General features: G+C 38.6%; 1 protein-coding gene across 1 annotated transcript; it reads left to right on the plus strand.

Moving 5' to 3' along the window:
- The first annotated feature begins 25 nt into the window (after nucleotides 1–25).
- On the plus strand, nucleotides 26–1,875 carry LOC122073895 (probable serine/threonine-protein kinase WNK6). The gene is made up of 2 exons (XM_042638586.1): nucleotides 26–884; nucleotides 1,001–1,875. Exons 1-2 carry the CDS (start codon nucleotides 863–865, stop codon nucleotides 1,351–1,353), a joined length of 375 nt encoding a protein of 124 aa, XP_042494520.1. The 5' UTR covers nucleotides 26–862; the 3' UTR covers nucleotides 1,354–1,875.
- Nucleotides 1,876–13,637: the final 11,762 nt, after the last annotated feature.

Raw genomic sequence — 13,637 nt, forward strand, 5'->3', positions numbered from 1 at the left:
GTAATGAATACTCTGGAGGGTGCAGAAATTACACATTTTTTGCAAGTAGACTGATCCATTCAAGCCTATGCGTTTGACATTTTGCAGGTGGTTCTGGCTATGGAATCCTGACCCTGTGGGCACTTTTGGCATTTTCCACTCCCTCGTGTGCTCAAGGTTATATGTATTGGCAGTATCAGTGTCTTTTCCGGCCTTGATCGATATACAAATCAGGTCGTATCAGATGTACATTAAAAATGGACCAGCTGATACACCATGCATGTGTTTGGTGTGCCTCCATCTCTTTCTCTGGGCATCTGTTCTAGCCAACTTTCCGGAGCTTGGGCCAGTATACACGGTCTGTCCCTCGCTTTGGGGGTTTTGGTATGGATTCTTGATATTGGAACCCCACGCTTGTTCCTCTTTTGTCATATCGAGGGAGATGATTCCATTCCCAATATCGATATTTGTGTGGGTTTTAAAACCCTAAGTCTAGGTCACAACTCCTTGTTCTGTCCTAGTTATCACCCAACCACTCCTTGTTCATGTGGTTTGATGCTGATTATGAGTCTGTGCCTCCTGTCATCACGTTTATTGAAAATTAAATTCTCTCACGGTGGGTTTAACATTTATCAGTTTGTACTTTGGAGAGTCAGAATCTAAGAGGGGGCAAGAAAACTCTGTAACACTTAACATTATGAATTGCTGATCTTAATGGTTCAATGTAATTTGAGTTAAAGGTAAAATGATAAAAATTTGCACTCCATTCCTAAGATGCAACGGTAAGGTACGAATGTTGCGACTTGATGGTCAAGCAATCCAAACAGTCTCTCGACATTCTCGGGGAAAGACTGCGTAGTTCTAGTCTCATTAGACTTTGCACATGCGGGAGCTTCGTGCACTGGGTATGTCTTTTTTTTTTTTCTTAAGATGCAGATTGTGCCAAGAATATACATGTCCTGTTCTATCACATTGGTGATACATTCGTTTTTTTTTTTTTTTTTTTTTTTTTTTTTTTAAGATGCAGATTGTGCCAAGAATATAGATGTCCTGTTCTATCACATTGGTGATACATTCGTTACAGTTGCTAGAGAAATTGTTGAGCAACTGGAACTAGCTGATCAGAATGTTAAGTTCGTCGCTGCAATGATTGATTTGATAATGACGACAGACCAATGGAGATTTTGTATACTAATTGATCATCAAGTTGGTCTGAATGGAACCCAAATCGCTGAAGGCCATGTCAAGTACCAGTTACCTAAACAGGGAGAAAGCTCTACTGGGTCTTTCCAGAATGCTTTCGAAAAGCCGTGGACGTTTCAAGGCTTCCAGCTCACGTTGATTCTACTTCTGCCGAAGGACCCACCCTCATGAAGATCTGGGTTCAGGCATGTCATTCATTTCAGCAGTCTCTAATGAAGGAAATTATGAGAGAAGCTTGGCCACACTTTTTGCGAAACATGATGTACAGGTTATAATGAATATGACATGAAAAAGAGAAGTTACAGAATCATTGTCTGAAGTTGAATAAGTGGATGCTTTATGACACACAGATTGATATTAACAAAAGCATCAATGATCTGCAGACCTCTAGAAATTATCTGTGATTGATGATGAAGTTGAGATTGGAACTGAAGCTGATTGAATTCCAGTACCAGCAGACAATCAAAGACAGCCACAAGAGAAGCACAAAGCTATCATGGAGGCAAAGAGAAGGTTGTACAGTAGATAGCCTCAGCTCAGTTTCTTTCATGCTGGTTTACTTGCTCTTCTTTATAACTGTAAAAGGCTCTTCATGGAAGAGGACTTTGGTAGTCAATTCATAATTGTTCTACTGTGACATAAATCTCACCTTGAGGATTACATTGAGTAGGAAAAGGACCCAACTTTTATGGTCCATGAGGTTTCCTTTTTAGTTTTTGAACCTTTTGCATTAGTTTTGTAACCTTGAAACATCTACTCTTTGATAGGCAAATTACTGATCCATCCCTTCCCACTAGCTTTCACTTTTCCACCATATCAGTCTCTGGTTTGAATCTTGGCACCAAATAAGCGGCAGGGTCTGATAGGAAGCCAGTGGAACTCAACTCCACAACAAAACCTAAGCGGGTTGGATAGAAGCATAAACATTGCAACTCTTTTTAATTCTTTATAACACCAGTACTCACCCATACACAAGACATAGTCTAGAGTTATTGGACTACTCATCTATCATCCAATAGTGGTCATTTTGTATTCTGTATTATAATTTATTCTCTAACAAAAAAACATTTTTGAGTTCAAAGATCCCATGTCCGACAGAAATAGACAACAGCTTTAACTCAATAACTCAATGTGTATAGTTGTTACGATGACTAGATCTCAACCTTCCCCTCCAGTTGAGAAATTGTAGTCTCTGTAGAAAAACAGGATAATGGTCTTGGCAGAAAGAATGAGCAGAGTGGCTAGTGTCACTATTTCCTGGACTTCCAGTCCATAATCGCAGAAAGAAGAGTAAAATTTGGTAAGAGATTCTTGCTTGGTAGGGGGAGATTAGTCATTGGTGAATTATCATTATCCTTGAGCCACAAGTCTATAGCTTTGCGATCATACGTGTACCCATCAGCAGCAACACAAGGTTCATCCATTACATCCTGTGCACAAACAATCTTCAATGTCAAACTCCAACCAATAAAATTAGCTGAATAATAGCATGTAAAATATGATATCAAGCATTCATAGTATCCTTCAATTGAATCTGATTAGGAGCAAATAATATGAAGGTAAATATCAACCAAAGGGATGGAAATGTGCTTGTAATACATAAGAAACAAAAGACAATTTTGTTTAATAGAATATGTAAGAAGCATACTTGTAGTATTGGGCAAATGAAGTGTTGTGGAGGTGATGAAGGAGCACGAGGCGATAAAGGAGAGCGAGGCGATGAATCTCTAGCTCTTTCAGCAATCCCTAACAAATTCTCCAAAACTGGAAGGATTTGAGTTTTCAAATCAGGTCGGTCACAATGTCGTAATTCAGTGCAGCTCAATCCTAATGTAGCCAATTCCAGAGTTTCTCCAACTGGCCAATTCCCAGCCTCTGAATCCAAGATGTCCCTCAAACGACCATTTTCCAATGCATTTTCGACAATTCGGGTCAGTGCTATGGCTGGTTTTGCAGTCAGCAACTGCAGGATTACCATACCAAATGCATAAACATCAGACTTGGGTGAGATCATCCCTGTCCTTTGATATTCAGGATCTATGTAGCACAGTGTCCCAACAGGGCTTGTTTCCTTGAAGACGGTAGCGTTGTCCGAAGGGAGCTTTGTGGAAAGGCCTACATCACCAATCTTGCTCACATAGTTGTGATCAAGCAAGATGTTTGCTGGTTTCAGATCACGATGAACAATTGGTTTCGGTTTTGCATTGTGGAGGAAAAACAATGCAGATGCTACTTCCCAGGCTATTCGATACCGTTCAAACCATGGGATTGGGGTTGTATTATCCTTCCGAAGCAACCTGTGTTCCAGACTGCCTCTCTCCATGTACTCATAAACTAGGCAACCGTGATCAGGACAGGAACCAAGAAGAAGAACCAAATGGGGATGACGGATTTTGCTCAAGATCTCAAGCTGAAGCAGAAACAATAAGAATAAAAATGACTAATTGAGACATATTGATAGGTACTAAATTTTGAAAAACGTAAGGAAAGACACATTCTCAAATGGGAATATGTCAAAAGGCAACAATGATCATTTGATAGAAATGGAAGTCATTACCTCCTGATGGAATTGCTTAGTCCAGTGACTCTCCTTGGAGTGAAGGATTTTCACAGCTGTTGTGGTGTGATGCAACTTACACTTGTAAACAGATCCAAATGCTCCCATTCCAATCAGAAGATCATCAGAGAAGGACGATGTTGCTGACACTATGTCTTCCCATGTGAACATGTTCCATGGCTCATCAGAATGTAGGATGGTGGTGGCCTTGTCAATATTTTCTGTGTCTTTGACATCAGGGTTGGCTTCAGCTTCAACCCATTCCCTCTGGTACTCAATTTCTTCCTGGTTCACAGCTTCATACTCCTCTTCCTCATTCTCTTGCATTGGTAATTCTCTGGGATTATCCTCATAGAAGGTTACCTTCTTTGGCTTGACTATATGTTCCTTTTGGTGTTTACTTGGATCAGTTTGCTGATACGAAAGAAGAAGAAGAAGATGAGAATCTGCAGGTAGTGGCTGGTGGCCATCAATTGGATCAGAAAAGGAAAGATGTGCATGTACTTGTTGGACCTCAATGTCGTGAGTTGTGACCATTACTATTGCAATTAATCATGTGAAAATAAGGACAGAGGTTGTATTTCTTTGCATTGGGTAGAAGTAGAATCATTACTCGGGTCATCATGAACCTAAATAAGTTTGGTTTTCAGTTAGCAGGGTCAAGGAAGTTCTGTCCATGGATCTGTTGAGCCCCTCTCAAGAAAACACCTCCCAAGTCTATCAATTATTTTTCTGTCTAATAAAAAACTTTAAAGCTTAGTTATCAACTCGATGTTGGAAATTTTGGCCAAAATCTCGTTTTTTGTTCCTTGAATTGAGATGTGAGAGTGTTTAAAGTTTCACTTTGATCTATGCCTTCCTCAGCCAATTTATTCATTTCAGATATTTCAGTCATTTTGAAAACTTTAATTTGTTGCTTTCATGTCCAAATATTTCAAGGTATTCTGTGACTGTGTGGACTCAAGTCACAAACTCTGCCTAATTTTGTATTATCCCATTTCCTCCCCCACCACCACCGTTTTTGAATTTGAATATAATCAGTTTGGTTGTAAAACAGAAATGGCCACTGGAATGAAATTTGCAAAGCTTGGAAGTCAAACTGCTTTACAGTGAGTCGTTTCACAGTGAAAACCTCAAACTTACTTTCTGAGAAGAAACTTTAGCTGTCTCCTTTACGGCCAATTCATAGATCAGGTTAAGTTGACTTCGGTCGATCCCAAGACCTTCTAACTCAAATACAATATCAGCCTGCAGAAAATGATGATCCAACTGAAAGTATTATCACAATTGCATATGATAATAGGAATTGGGGTACTAAGAATTGGCAATGAATTTTAGTTCCTCCAGGGAAATTGATGGTATTCAGAATCTTCATAAATAGAAGCCATGGTTTTAAGGATAAACCTGTATGGCCTTTTTTTGAAAATGGTCAAATTTTGATTAAATATATAAACATTAGAAATTTTAGAAACATGATTACCAAGAAGATCCATGAGTAAAAATAGCATTACTTTTAAAAAGTAATTCTGCCTTCAAGGATCTTTCTGTTCACTTGGAAGTGCATCAAGAGAGTGATAGACATCCCTGATGCAGTTAATGGGCAACGTATAAAACTATAGAGTGGAGTCTTAATGAGGTGATGGAAGGCAAGAAAAGATTCAACAATGTTTTCCATTGAAACAAAGGGAGCCTGTAAGTGTTCAGTTCTGTCCAGTTTTTAAAGCTAAGGTCAAAATCATTGGTGGCAGTTTACTAAGTTTCTCAGTGAGTGGTAAAAGAAACCAAATATAACTCAATTTCTATCCAGTTTTCCTCCGGTGACTGTCATTGCACAGTCGCACCAAAGTTTCTTAACAACAGAAGAAGTACGATTAAGTTACCTCGTTCGCTAAAGAAGAAAAAGATGGAGGAACTTCTAACTTTGTGCTTTGGTCAAATATCTTCCACTCATTATCTGTTGCACTTTCAATGTTGAAGCCTTTAATGGAAGATTTACTTGGTCCCTTATCTTCGAAGGTGGATTCTTTAGCAGGTAGCATTGGTCTAGTAGAACCCAACGCAGTGCCGAAGTTTGACCCCTTACTTGATACCTTTGATCCATTCTCTTCAAATGGTCTTGGTCTAGTAGTATCTATCATAGCATCGAAGGTGAATCGTTTATCAGATGGCCTTGATCCATTTTCTTCTAAGGTGGATGCTTTGCCATATTCCCTTGATCCATTATCTAATAGAACCTGCAAGGAGGGACCTTTATAAGACACTTCTGTTCCATTCATTTCTGAAGCCTCTAAGATGGACCTTTTATCTGTTATCCTCTTTAGATCATTTTCTACAGAGCTGGACGCTCTGCTAAGGATCCTTGTTCTAGTATCTATTGCAGAATCAAAATATAAATCTTTATCAGACAGCCTCAATCTAGTATTATCTGTCACAACATGGAAATTGAAATCCTCATCAGATGAACTTGATCCACTTTCTATTTCAGCTTGTGTAGTGGATCCAACGTCAGATATCCTTATTCCAATATTTTTTGAATTTCTTAAGGTGAACCCTTTATCTGAAGTCCTTGTTGCATTCTCTTTTGCAGGTTCTAAGGGAACAAATTGGTTAAATATCCTTGATCTACTATCCGTTTCGGCTTGTGTAGTGAATCCAATGTCAGAAATCCTTATTCCAATATTTTTTGAAGTTCTTAAGGTGAACCCTTTATCTGAAGTCCTTGATGCATTCTCTTTTGCAGGTTCTAAGGGAACAACTTGGTTAAATATCCTCGATCCATTATCTTCTAAGTTGGAGTATTTGTCAATTTTCTTTGATCCATTCTCTGTCAAGTCACTGGACTTTGAACCCAATATGTTCTCCACATTCTTTACATCTAGAGATGGACGATTTGAATTGTTCGCCGAACCTGCAGGAGTTGACAGATTTGAGAGGGCCTGAAATCTGTGACTCAGTTTTTGATGAGGGCTGAAACCAGAGGGTGGAGAAGCTAAGCCGTGGCCTGAAAAATGCCAAATATCACAAGCATAGACAAACAATATATCAAAATCATGATGCAAGCACATTAGTAGATCAACAAGTGCTTTTCAGTATTTAGCTCTCTATCTCTGTGTATTGTGTGGCTTAGAGAGAGAGAGAGAGAAAGACTAACAAAATCATATCTAAGTTTTAACTAGGTAGCTCAAACATTAGGCAAGAGGTGGAAGAAAGGACTACCTGATTGCCTGATGGAAGAAGAAGAAGAAGCTGCAGAACTGGATGAGCAGCTTCTGCAATAATGAACTGCATCACTTAAGGATTTATTTAATGGACGCATGTAAGACAAATTTCCTTTCGATACTACATAGATTGCACAAAAGCTTGGAGCGCATTCGAAGATTCTTGAGGATATACTAATCTTCTTAAATTTCCTGAAACATCTTCATTTGTTGATTATTACTTTGGGTCATGAAAGTAAAAAAGATTAAAATCCAAAATTATTGTGACAACATAAATACAATATTTTCTAATTTCAAAGCAAAATCAAATATATGCAATTGGAAATCTCTTGTGATAATTGTTGAAAAAGGAGGGATGGTAGACTTCTCCCAAATATCACATTGAGGTGTCTAAATGATGCAGATAGTGTGTAATGGCCTCCCACCCTGAAACTTGGGCTTTTGGGTTAGATGTCATCACGAAATGGCCAAATCATGGGTTTTTTCAAAAAATAGTTTCCTTCTTTACTGTTTTTATGGCTTTAATAAAAAAACCAAAAGAAGGAATTCAAAAGCAGAAAGCATTTTATGTTATTTACCTTGTGAATAAGCTACAGGATGAAGCTCCTATGACAAGCTTGGTGATTCTGGAATTAGAGATCTCATTCAGTATTGCATCTGCTTTGTCATCCCCTTCAATCACAGTAATATATACTTGAACCTGCACTCAAGTAATTAAGTTACATTTTTTTTTCTTTTTTAATATTAGTTATTCATCAGATTAATAGTCTGTGAGATATGGTGAAAGTGATTGATAGGATTCACCTTTCTTTTCATACACATTTGCTTGAAGGGAAGAAGCTTTGTGGTTGTTTGCTTTTCCTGTAACTTGTTATAAGCTGCTACTACATCTTCATGCACTTGGGAGACTGGATAGGTTCCCACTAGAAAGACATCCATAGAAGTCAAGTCAAATTTTAATCTGTCAACTTCTTCAAGAACTAAGGCTATGTTTGGAATACAAGAAAGAAAAAAAAAAAAAAAAAAAACAGAGGAAAACACATTAGATCATCATTACTTTCATGGAACAAAGCAATGATCGTCCACCCCAGTTTTTTCAAAGTTTGGCTCCACTACAATGCAACATTTAACACCTGTTTTTTTTTTTCCTTCCATAAATGCTTATCTAGTTGCTTTAAAGCTTAAATGCGCATTGCACATACGTGTAGTGTGGCCAACCTTGCCTTTTCCATTATCCTCTGTTCCGTGTAAATTTTCTCTCTTTTTCAGCTCTCATCCAATCAAGCAGATCCTTAATGATGCACTCAACTTCCCGTTCATGGAAAGTAACTACTCTTCACATAAGGTTTCTTGATAACATGTACCATTTTTCTTCCACAAATATCCCTCAAAAAACTCTTAATGGCAGATTTTAGGGGCATTTATAGAAGCAAAAATGGAAACTTTCATCACGAAAACATACGTGAAGACTTCACTTAGGACAAGTCAATCTAGGCTTGTAGAAGCAGGACACATGTGGCCACAAAACTGTACATGAAGCCTTCACGATGCAGGGAGCTGATCAAGGCTCATCATACCACTACTTTCTTTTCTAAAAACCAGTAAAAAGAATTTGTTGCAGAATCGCTCCCTCGTCGTGTGGCCTCTTATGCCCACTTATACACACACACACAAGGTGGTGAAACGATGTCCCCCACCCGTGCTGGCATAGTAGGGATAGAGCGACCAGGGAGGATCCAAATCCTCTGTCATTCTTGTGTTACTCTAGGTGTAGAAAAAGATTTCAGCCTTTGTTTTGGGGAGTTTTCCTCAGCTTTTTTTTTTTTTTTTCAATGAGGGAAGTAGGCAACCATCAGGAGGCTCGAACTTGAGACTTCCTTAATGAGCATGGGTTTTTTGCACACTAAAGCTCACCAACTGTGCTGTGCTAGGCAGTTGTTCTTAGCCCTTCTTTCCACTCTTTCTACCATTTCTTCCTCAAAACCTCTCTTCCCCTACCTCTCTCCCTTCCTTCAGCTCGATTGCAGACATCCAAACTCCATCAATTTCTCAAAAATATTTCTCTCCCCCATATTTGATTTCTTTTCTCTTCGGAGAAAAACAGATGGAATTAATTATTTCTTATATGTGTTGAGCTCTTTTACCTTAGTAGTCTCTCTTGTTTTTCTTCTTAGAAACGTGTGTGCTTTCTGGTTCTTTATTGCAGTCAAAGATCTGAATCTGGGTCGGGAGGAGTTACTGGTTCTGAAACAGGTAAACATGATTTATGGGTTTTGGACTTTTGAGTGCTTGGGGGTTTGGATTTATGGAGTGCATAGATCAGTGAAGAAAATTTGTAATTAGAGACTTGAAGTTTTTACAGCATTATTTTTTTGGTCATAGCTTCTTAGCTTAAGGGTTTTGGATTTTTTAGCAGTTGGTAGAGAGAGAGAGAGATCAGACCCAAGAAAGAAAAACAAAAAATAAATAAGTGAACGCAGGTTTGGATCTCTTTTTTTTTTTTGAGAGAATCAAACCGGTTTGTATTGAACTTAAACCGATTTCCTCATTTAAAATCGATTTTAGTGGTTCATTCTTCTCACTTAATCTGAGTCGTCCACCTCTCTTTTGCCACGTGTTGTCTTCTGCACCTAGAATAACACAAAAATAACAGATTGAAAAATGACAGAGGATCTGGATCCGACCAGGGAGCTTTCATTTCCCCAACTTTGTATGTTTGAGGTTCTCGACAAGAATGAAAAGAGTGTTTATGAAGAGATGGATCACTTACAAGTGGTAGGGACATGAGTGATCGGTGCACGAACATGTAACAGATTAACAAGAACTTTCCCCTCCGGAATGAAGTTGTCCAATACCCATTTAATCACCAATGCACTGTTTTTACTTCCGGTAATAGCCACAGCAACACGTAACAGAGGCAGAGATGGCGATGCATATCCTTCTGTTTCAAGACTTCCCATTCGTTCCATCGCTTTGCTAGTTCTCTGCAAAGAGGAAAAATAGAAAAAGATTACTCAAAGAGCACAACTCCACAAACCAATTTCCCTCAACTTCTTGATTGAATAAAAACAAATGATTCTTCATATTTCTTGCACAGGATTGAAGGCAAGATCAAATGGGTCTTCTTCCAAATGACCCAGAAGATCTAAAACAGGGGAGACATGCAATGACAAAACCTCCCAGATAAGCGACAGACAAGATAATCAAAACAAGAGAAAATGGGTCTTCTCCCAAATTGACCCAGAAGATTTAAAAGAGGGGAAACCTGCCATTACAAACCTCCCAGATAAGTGAAAGACGAGAAATCCAGAACAAGAGAAAGTGGGTCTTCTCCCAACTGACACATTAGATTTAAAAGAGGGGAGACTTGCAATCACAAACCTCCCAGAGAAGTGAAATAGAAGAAAACCGAAACAGGATCAAATGGGTCTTCTCCAAATGACACAATATTTGAAACAGGGGATACTTGCAATCACAAACCTCCCAGATAAGTGACAGACGAGAAAATCAAAACAAGGGGAAATGGATCCCGAAAATGACACAGAAGAGGTAAACAGTGGAGACTTGCAATCACAAACCTCCCAGATAAGTGGGACAGAAGAAAATCAAAACACCCAAGTTTCTTATGGTAACTCGGATGAGAAAAGGGAAGCGGGTAATGCTCAAACATACCGTCTACTTCGGGAAGTTAATTTGGTTTCTCTCAATCATCCGAAGACAAGAACCCACCAACTTTCACTCCTAGAAGAAGTTAAAAATCACAGAAATGCATGAAATGCCACAACTTTCTGTGTACTTGAGGCTCAGCAGAAACAGAGGTGGCTGAAACTGAGAAGATTAAGAAGAAACGAGGTGCTGATGAGTTTGATCATCCTCATTTCCTACTAATCATTCTGATATGCTATCATCTTCTTGGACTCCCGTCACCTTCAGCTGACTTGATTTTTGTTAATAGTTTTGGTTTCTGGTAATTTGTTACAAAATTAGTGGTGTGCTACTACTCATATAAAAATCGAAATCAAATCCGGCGGTCAATTTGAATCATAATCAAAATCGGATTAATGAGCTGATCCGAAACAGAATCAGGCTAACCCGATCCCAATTCAATCCGTTCCAGAGCGGGCGATCCATATTCCATTCAGAGTTTCTAGGGTTCAAGTGGAATCTAGCCTATTCTAGCCAATTGGAATCTGGCCAGTTCTGACCGATTCTGGCCATTCATAGCAGAATCGAATTGGATCAGAACCGGTTGAACCAAATTCTAAAACCGATTCTTGGTTTAAAACCCTGGTCTAAATTCTTGCAAACCGTCTCTTATTATTATTATTATTATGGTTTAAACCATAATAAAGGACTGTTTGGATGGCTTAATGAATAAAAAATCTCGATCTGAGATTTGGTGGTAAAACACCGCCAACTAAACACGTCTTCCACCTCCCTAGTTGTCTCTAATTTTCTATTATNATAGCCACAGCAACACGTAACAGAGGCAGAGATGGCGATGCATATCCTTCTGTTTCAAGACTTCCCATTCGTTCCATCGCTTTGCTTGTTCTCTGCAAAGAGGAAAAATAGAAAAAGATTACTCAAAGAGCACAACTCCACAAACCAATTCCCCTAACTTCTTGATTGAATAAAAACAAATGATTCTTCATATTTCTTGCACAGGATTGAAGCCAAGATCAAATGGGTCTTCTTCCAAATGACCCAGAAGATCTAAAACAGGGGAGGCATGCAATGACAAAACCTCCCAGATAAGCGACAGACAAGATAATCAAAACAAGAGAAAATGGGTCTTCTCCCAAATTGACCCAGAAGATTTAAAAGAGGGGAAACCTGCCATTACAAACCTCCCAGATAAGTGAAAGACGAGAAATCCAGAACAAGAGAAAGTGGGTCTTCTCCCAACTGACACATTAGATTTAAAAGAGGGGAGACTTGAAATCACAAACCTCCCAGAGAAGTGAAATAGAAGAAAACCGAAACAGGATCAAATGGGTCTTCTCCAAATGACACAATATTTAAAACAGGGGATACTTGCAATCACAAACCTCCCAGATAAGTGACAGACGAGAAAATCAAAACAAGGGGAAATGGATCCCGAAAATAACACAGAAGAGGTAAACAGTGGAGACTTGCAATCACAAACCTCCCAGATAAGTGACAGACGAGAAAATCAAAACAAGGGGAAATGGATCCCGAAAATAACACAGAAGAGGTAAACAGTGGAGACTTGCAATCACAAACCTCCCAGATAAGTGACAGACGAGAAAATCAAAACAAGGGGAAATGGATCCCGAAAATAACACAGAAGAGGTAAACAGTGGAGACTTGCAATCACAAACCTCCCAGATAAGTGACAGACGAGAAAATCATAACAAGGGGAAATGGATCCCGAAAATAACACAGAAGAGGTAAACAGTGGAGACTTGCAATCACAAACCTCCCAGATAAGTGAGACAGAAGAAAATCAAAACACCCAAGTTTCTTATAGTAACTCGCATGAGAAAAGGGAAGCGGGTAATGCTCAAACATACCATCTACTTCGGGAAGTTAATTTGGTTTCTCTCAATCATCTGAAGACAAGAACCCACCAACTTTCACTCCTAGCAGAAGTTAAAAATCACAGAAATGCATGAAATGCCACAACTTTCTGTGTACTTGAGGCTCAGCAGAAACAGAGGTGGCTGAAACTGAGAAGATTAAGAAGAAACGAGGTGCTGATGAGTTTGATCATCCTCATTTCCTACTAATCATTCTGATATGCTATCATCTTCTTGGACTCCCGTCACCTTCAGCTGACTTGATTTTTGTTAATAGTTTTGGTTTCTGGTAATTTGTTACAAAATTAGTGGTGTGCTACTACTCATATAAAAATCGAAATCAAATCCGGCGGTCAATTTGAATCATAATCAAAATCGGATTAATGAGCTGATCCGAAACAGAATCAGGCTAACCCGATCCCAATTCATTCCGTTCCAAACCGGGCGATCCATATTCCATTCAGAGTTTCTAGGGTTCAAGTGGAATCTAGCCTATTCTAGCCAATTGGAATCTGGCCAGTTCTGACCGATTCTGGCCATTCATAGCAGAATCGAATTGGATCAGAACCGGTTGAACCAAATTCTAAAACCGATTCTTGGTTTAAAACCCTGGTCTAAATTCTTGCAAACCGTCTCTTATTATTATTATTATTATGGTTTAAACCATAATAAAGGACTGTTTGGATGGCTTAATGAATAAAAAATCTCGATCTGAGATTTGGTGGTAAAACACCGCCAACTAAACACGTCTTCCACCTCCCTAGTTGTCTCTAATTTTCTATTATTTATAATGAAATATTAATATAATCAGGTATTAGAATCTAGAAAAACATATTCTTCGTTTAATGATTAGATATTTGGTGGTAACCATGTTGGTTTTGAAATGAAGCTAAAATATCTGTTTTTGTTTCGTTAGTTTCATCATCATACCGAATCGTGGCTTGTTATATCTTGGAAGTCATTTTTTATTTTCCCAAATAAATCATAAAAGGAAAATATGGTTTTTAGGACAATGCCAAGTGACACATCTCAGCTTACATGCATCTTGGAATATGTATATCTGTTGCAGCATTTACTAAGTTCGACATAAATCTCTTTTACTTGTCCGAGAGGAACACTTGAGGTAGATAAATTCAT

The sequence above is a fragment of the Macadamia integrifolia genome, chromosome 3 (assembly GCF_013358625.1).
Source record: "Macadamia integrifolia cultivar HAES 741 chromosome 3, SCU_Mint_v3, whole genome shotgun sequence".
In the NCBI taxonomy this organism is placed as follows: domain Eukaryota; kingdom Viridiplantae; phylum Streptophyta; class Magnoliopsida; order Proteales; family Proteaceae; genus Macadamia; species Macadamia integrifolia.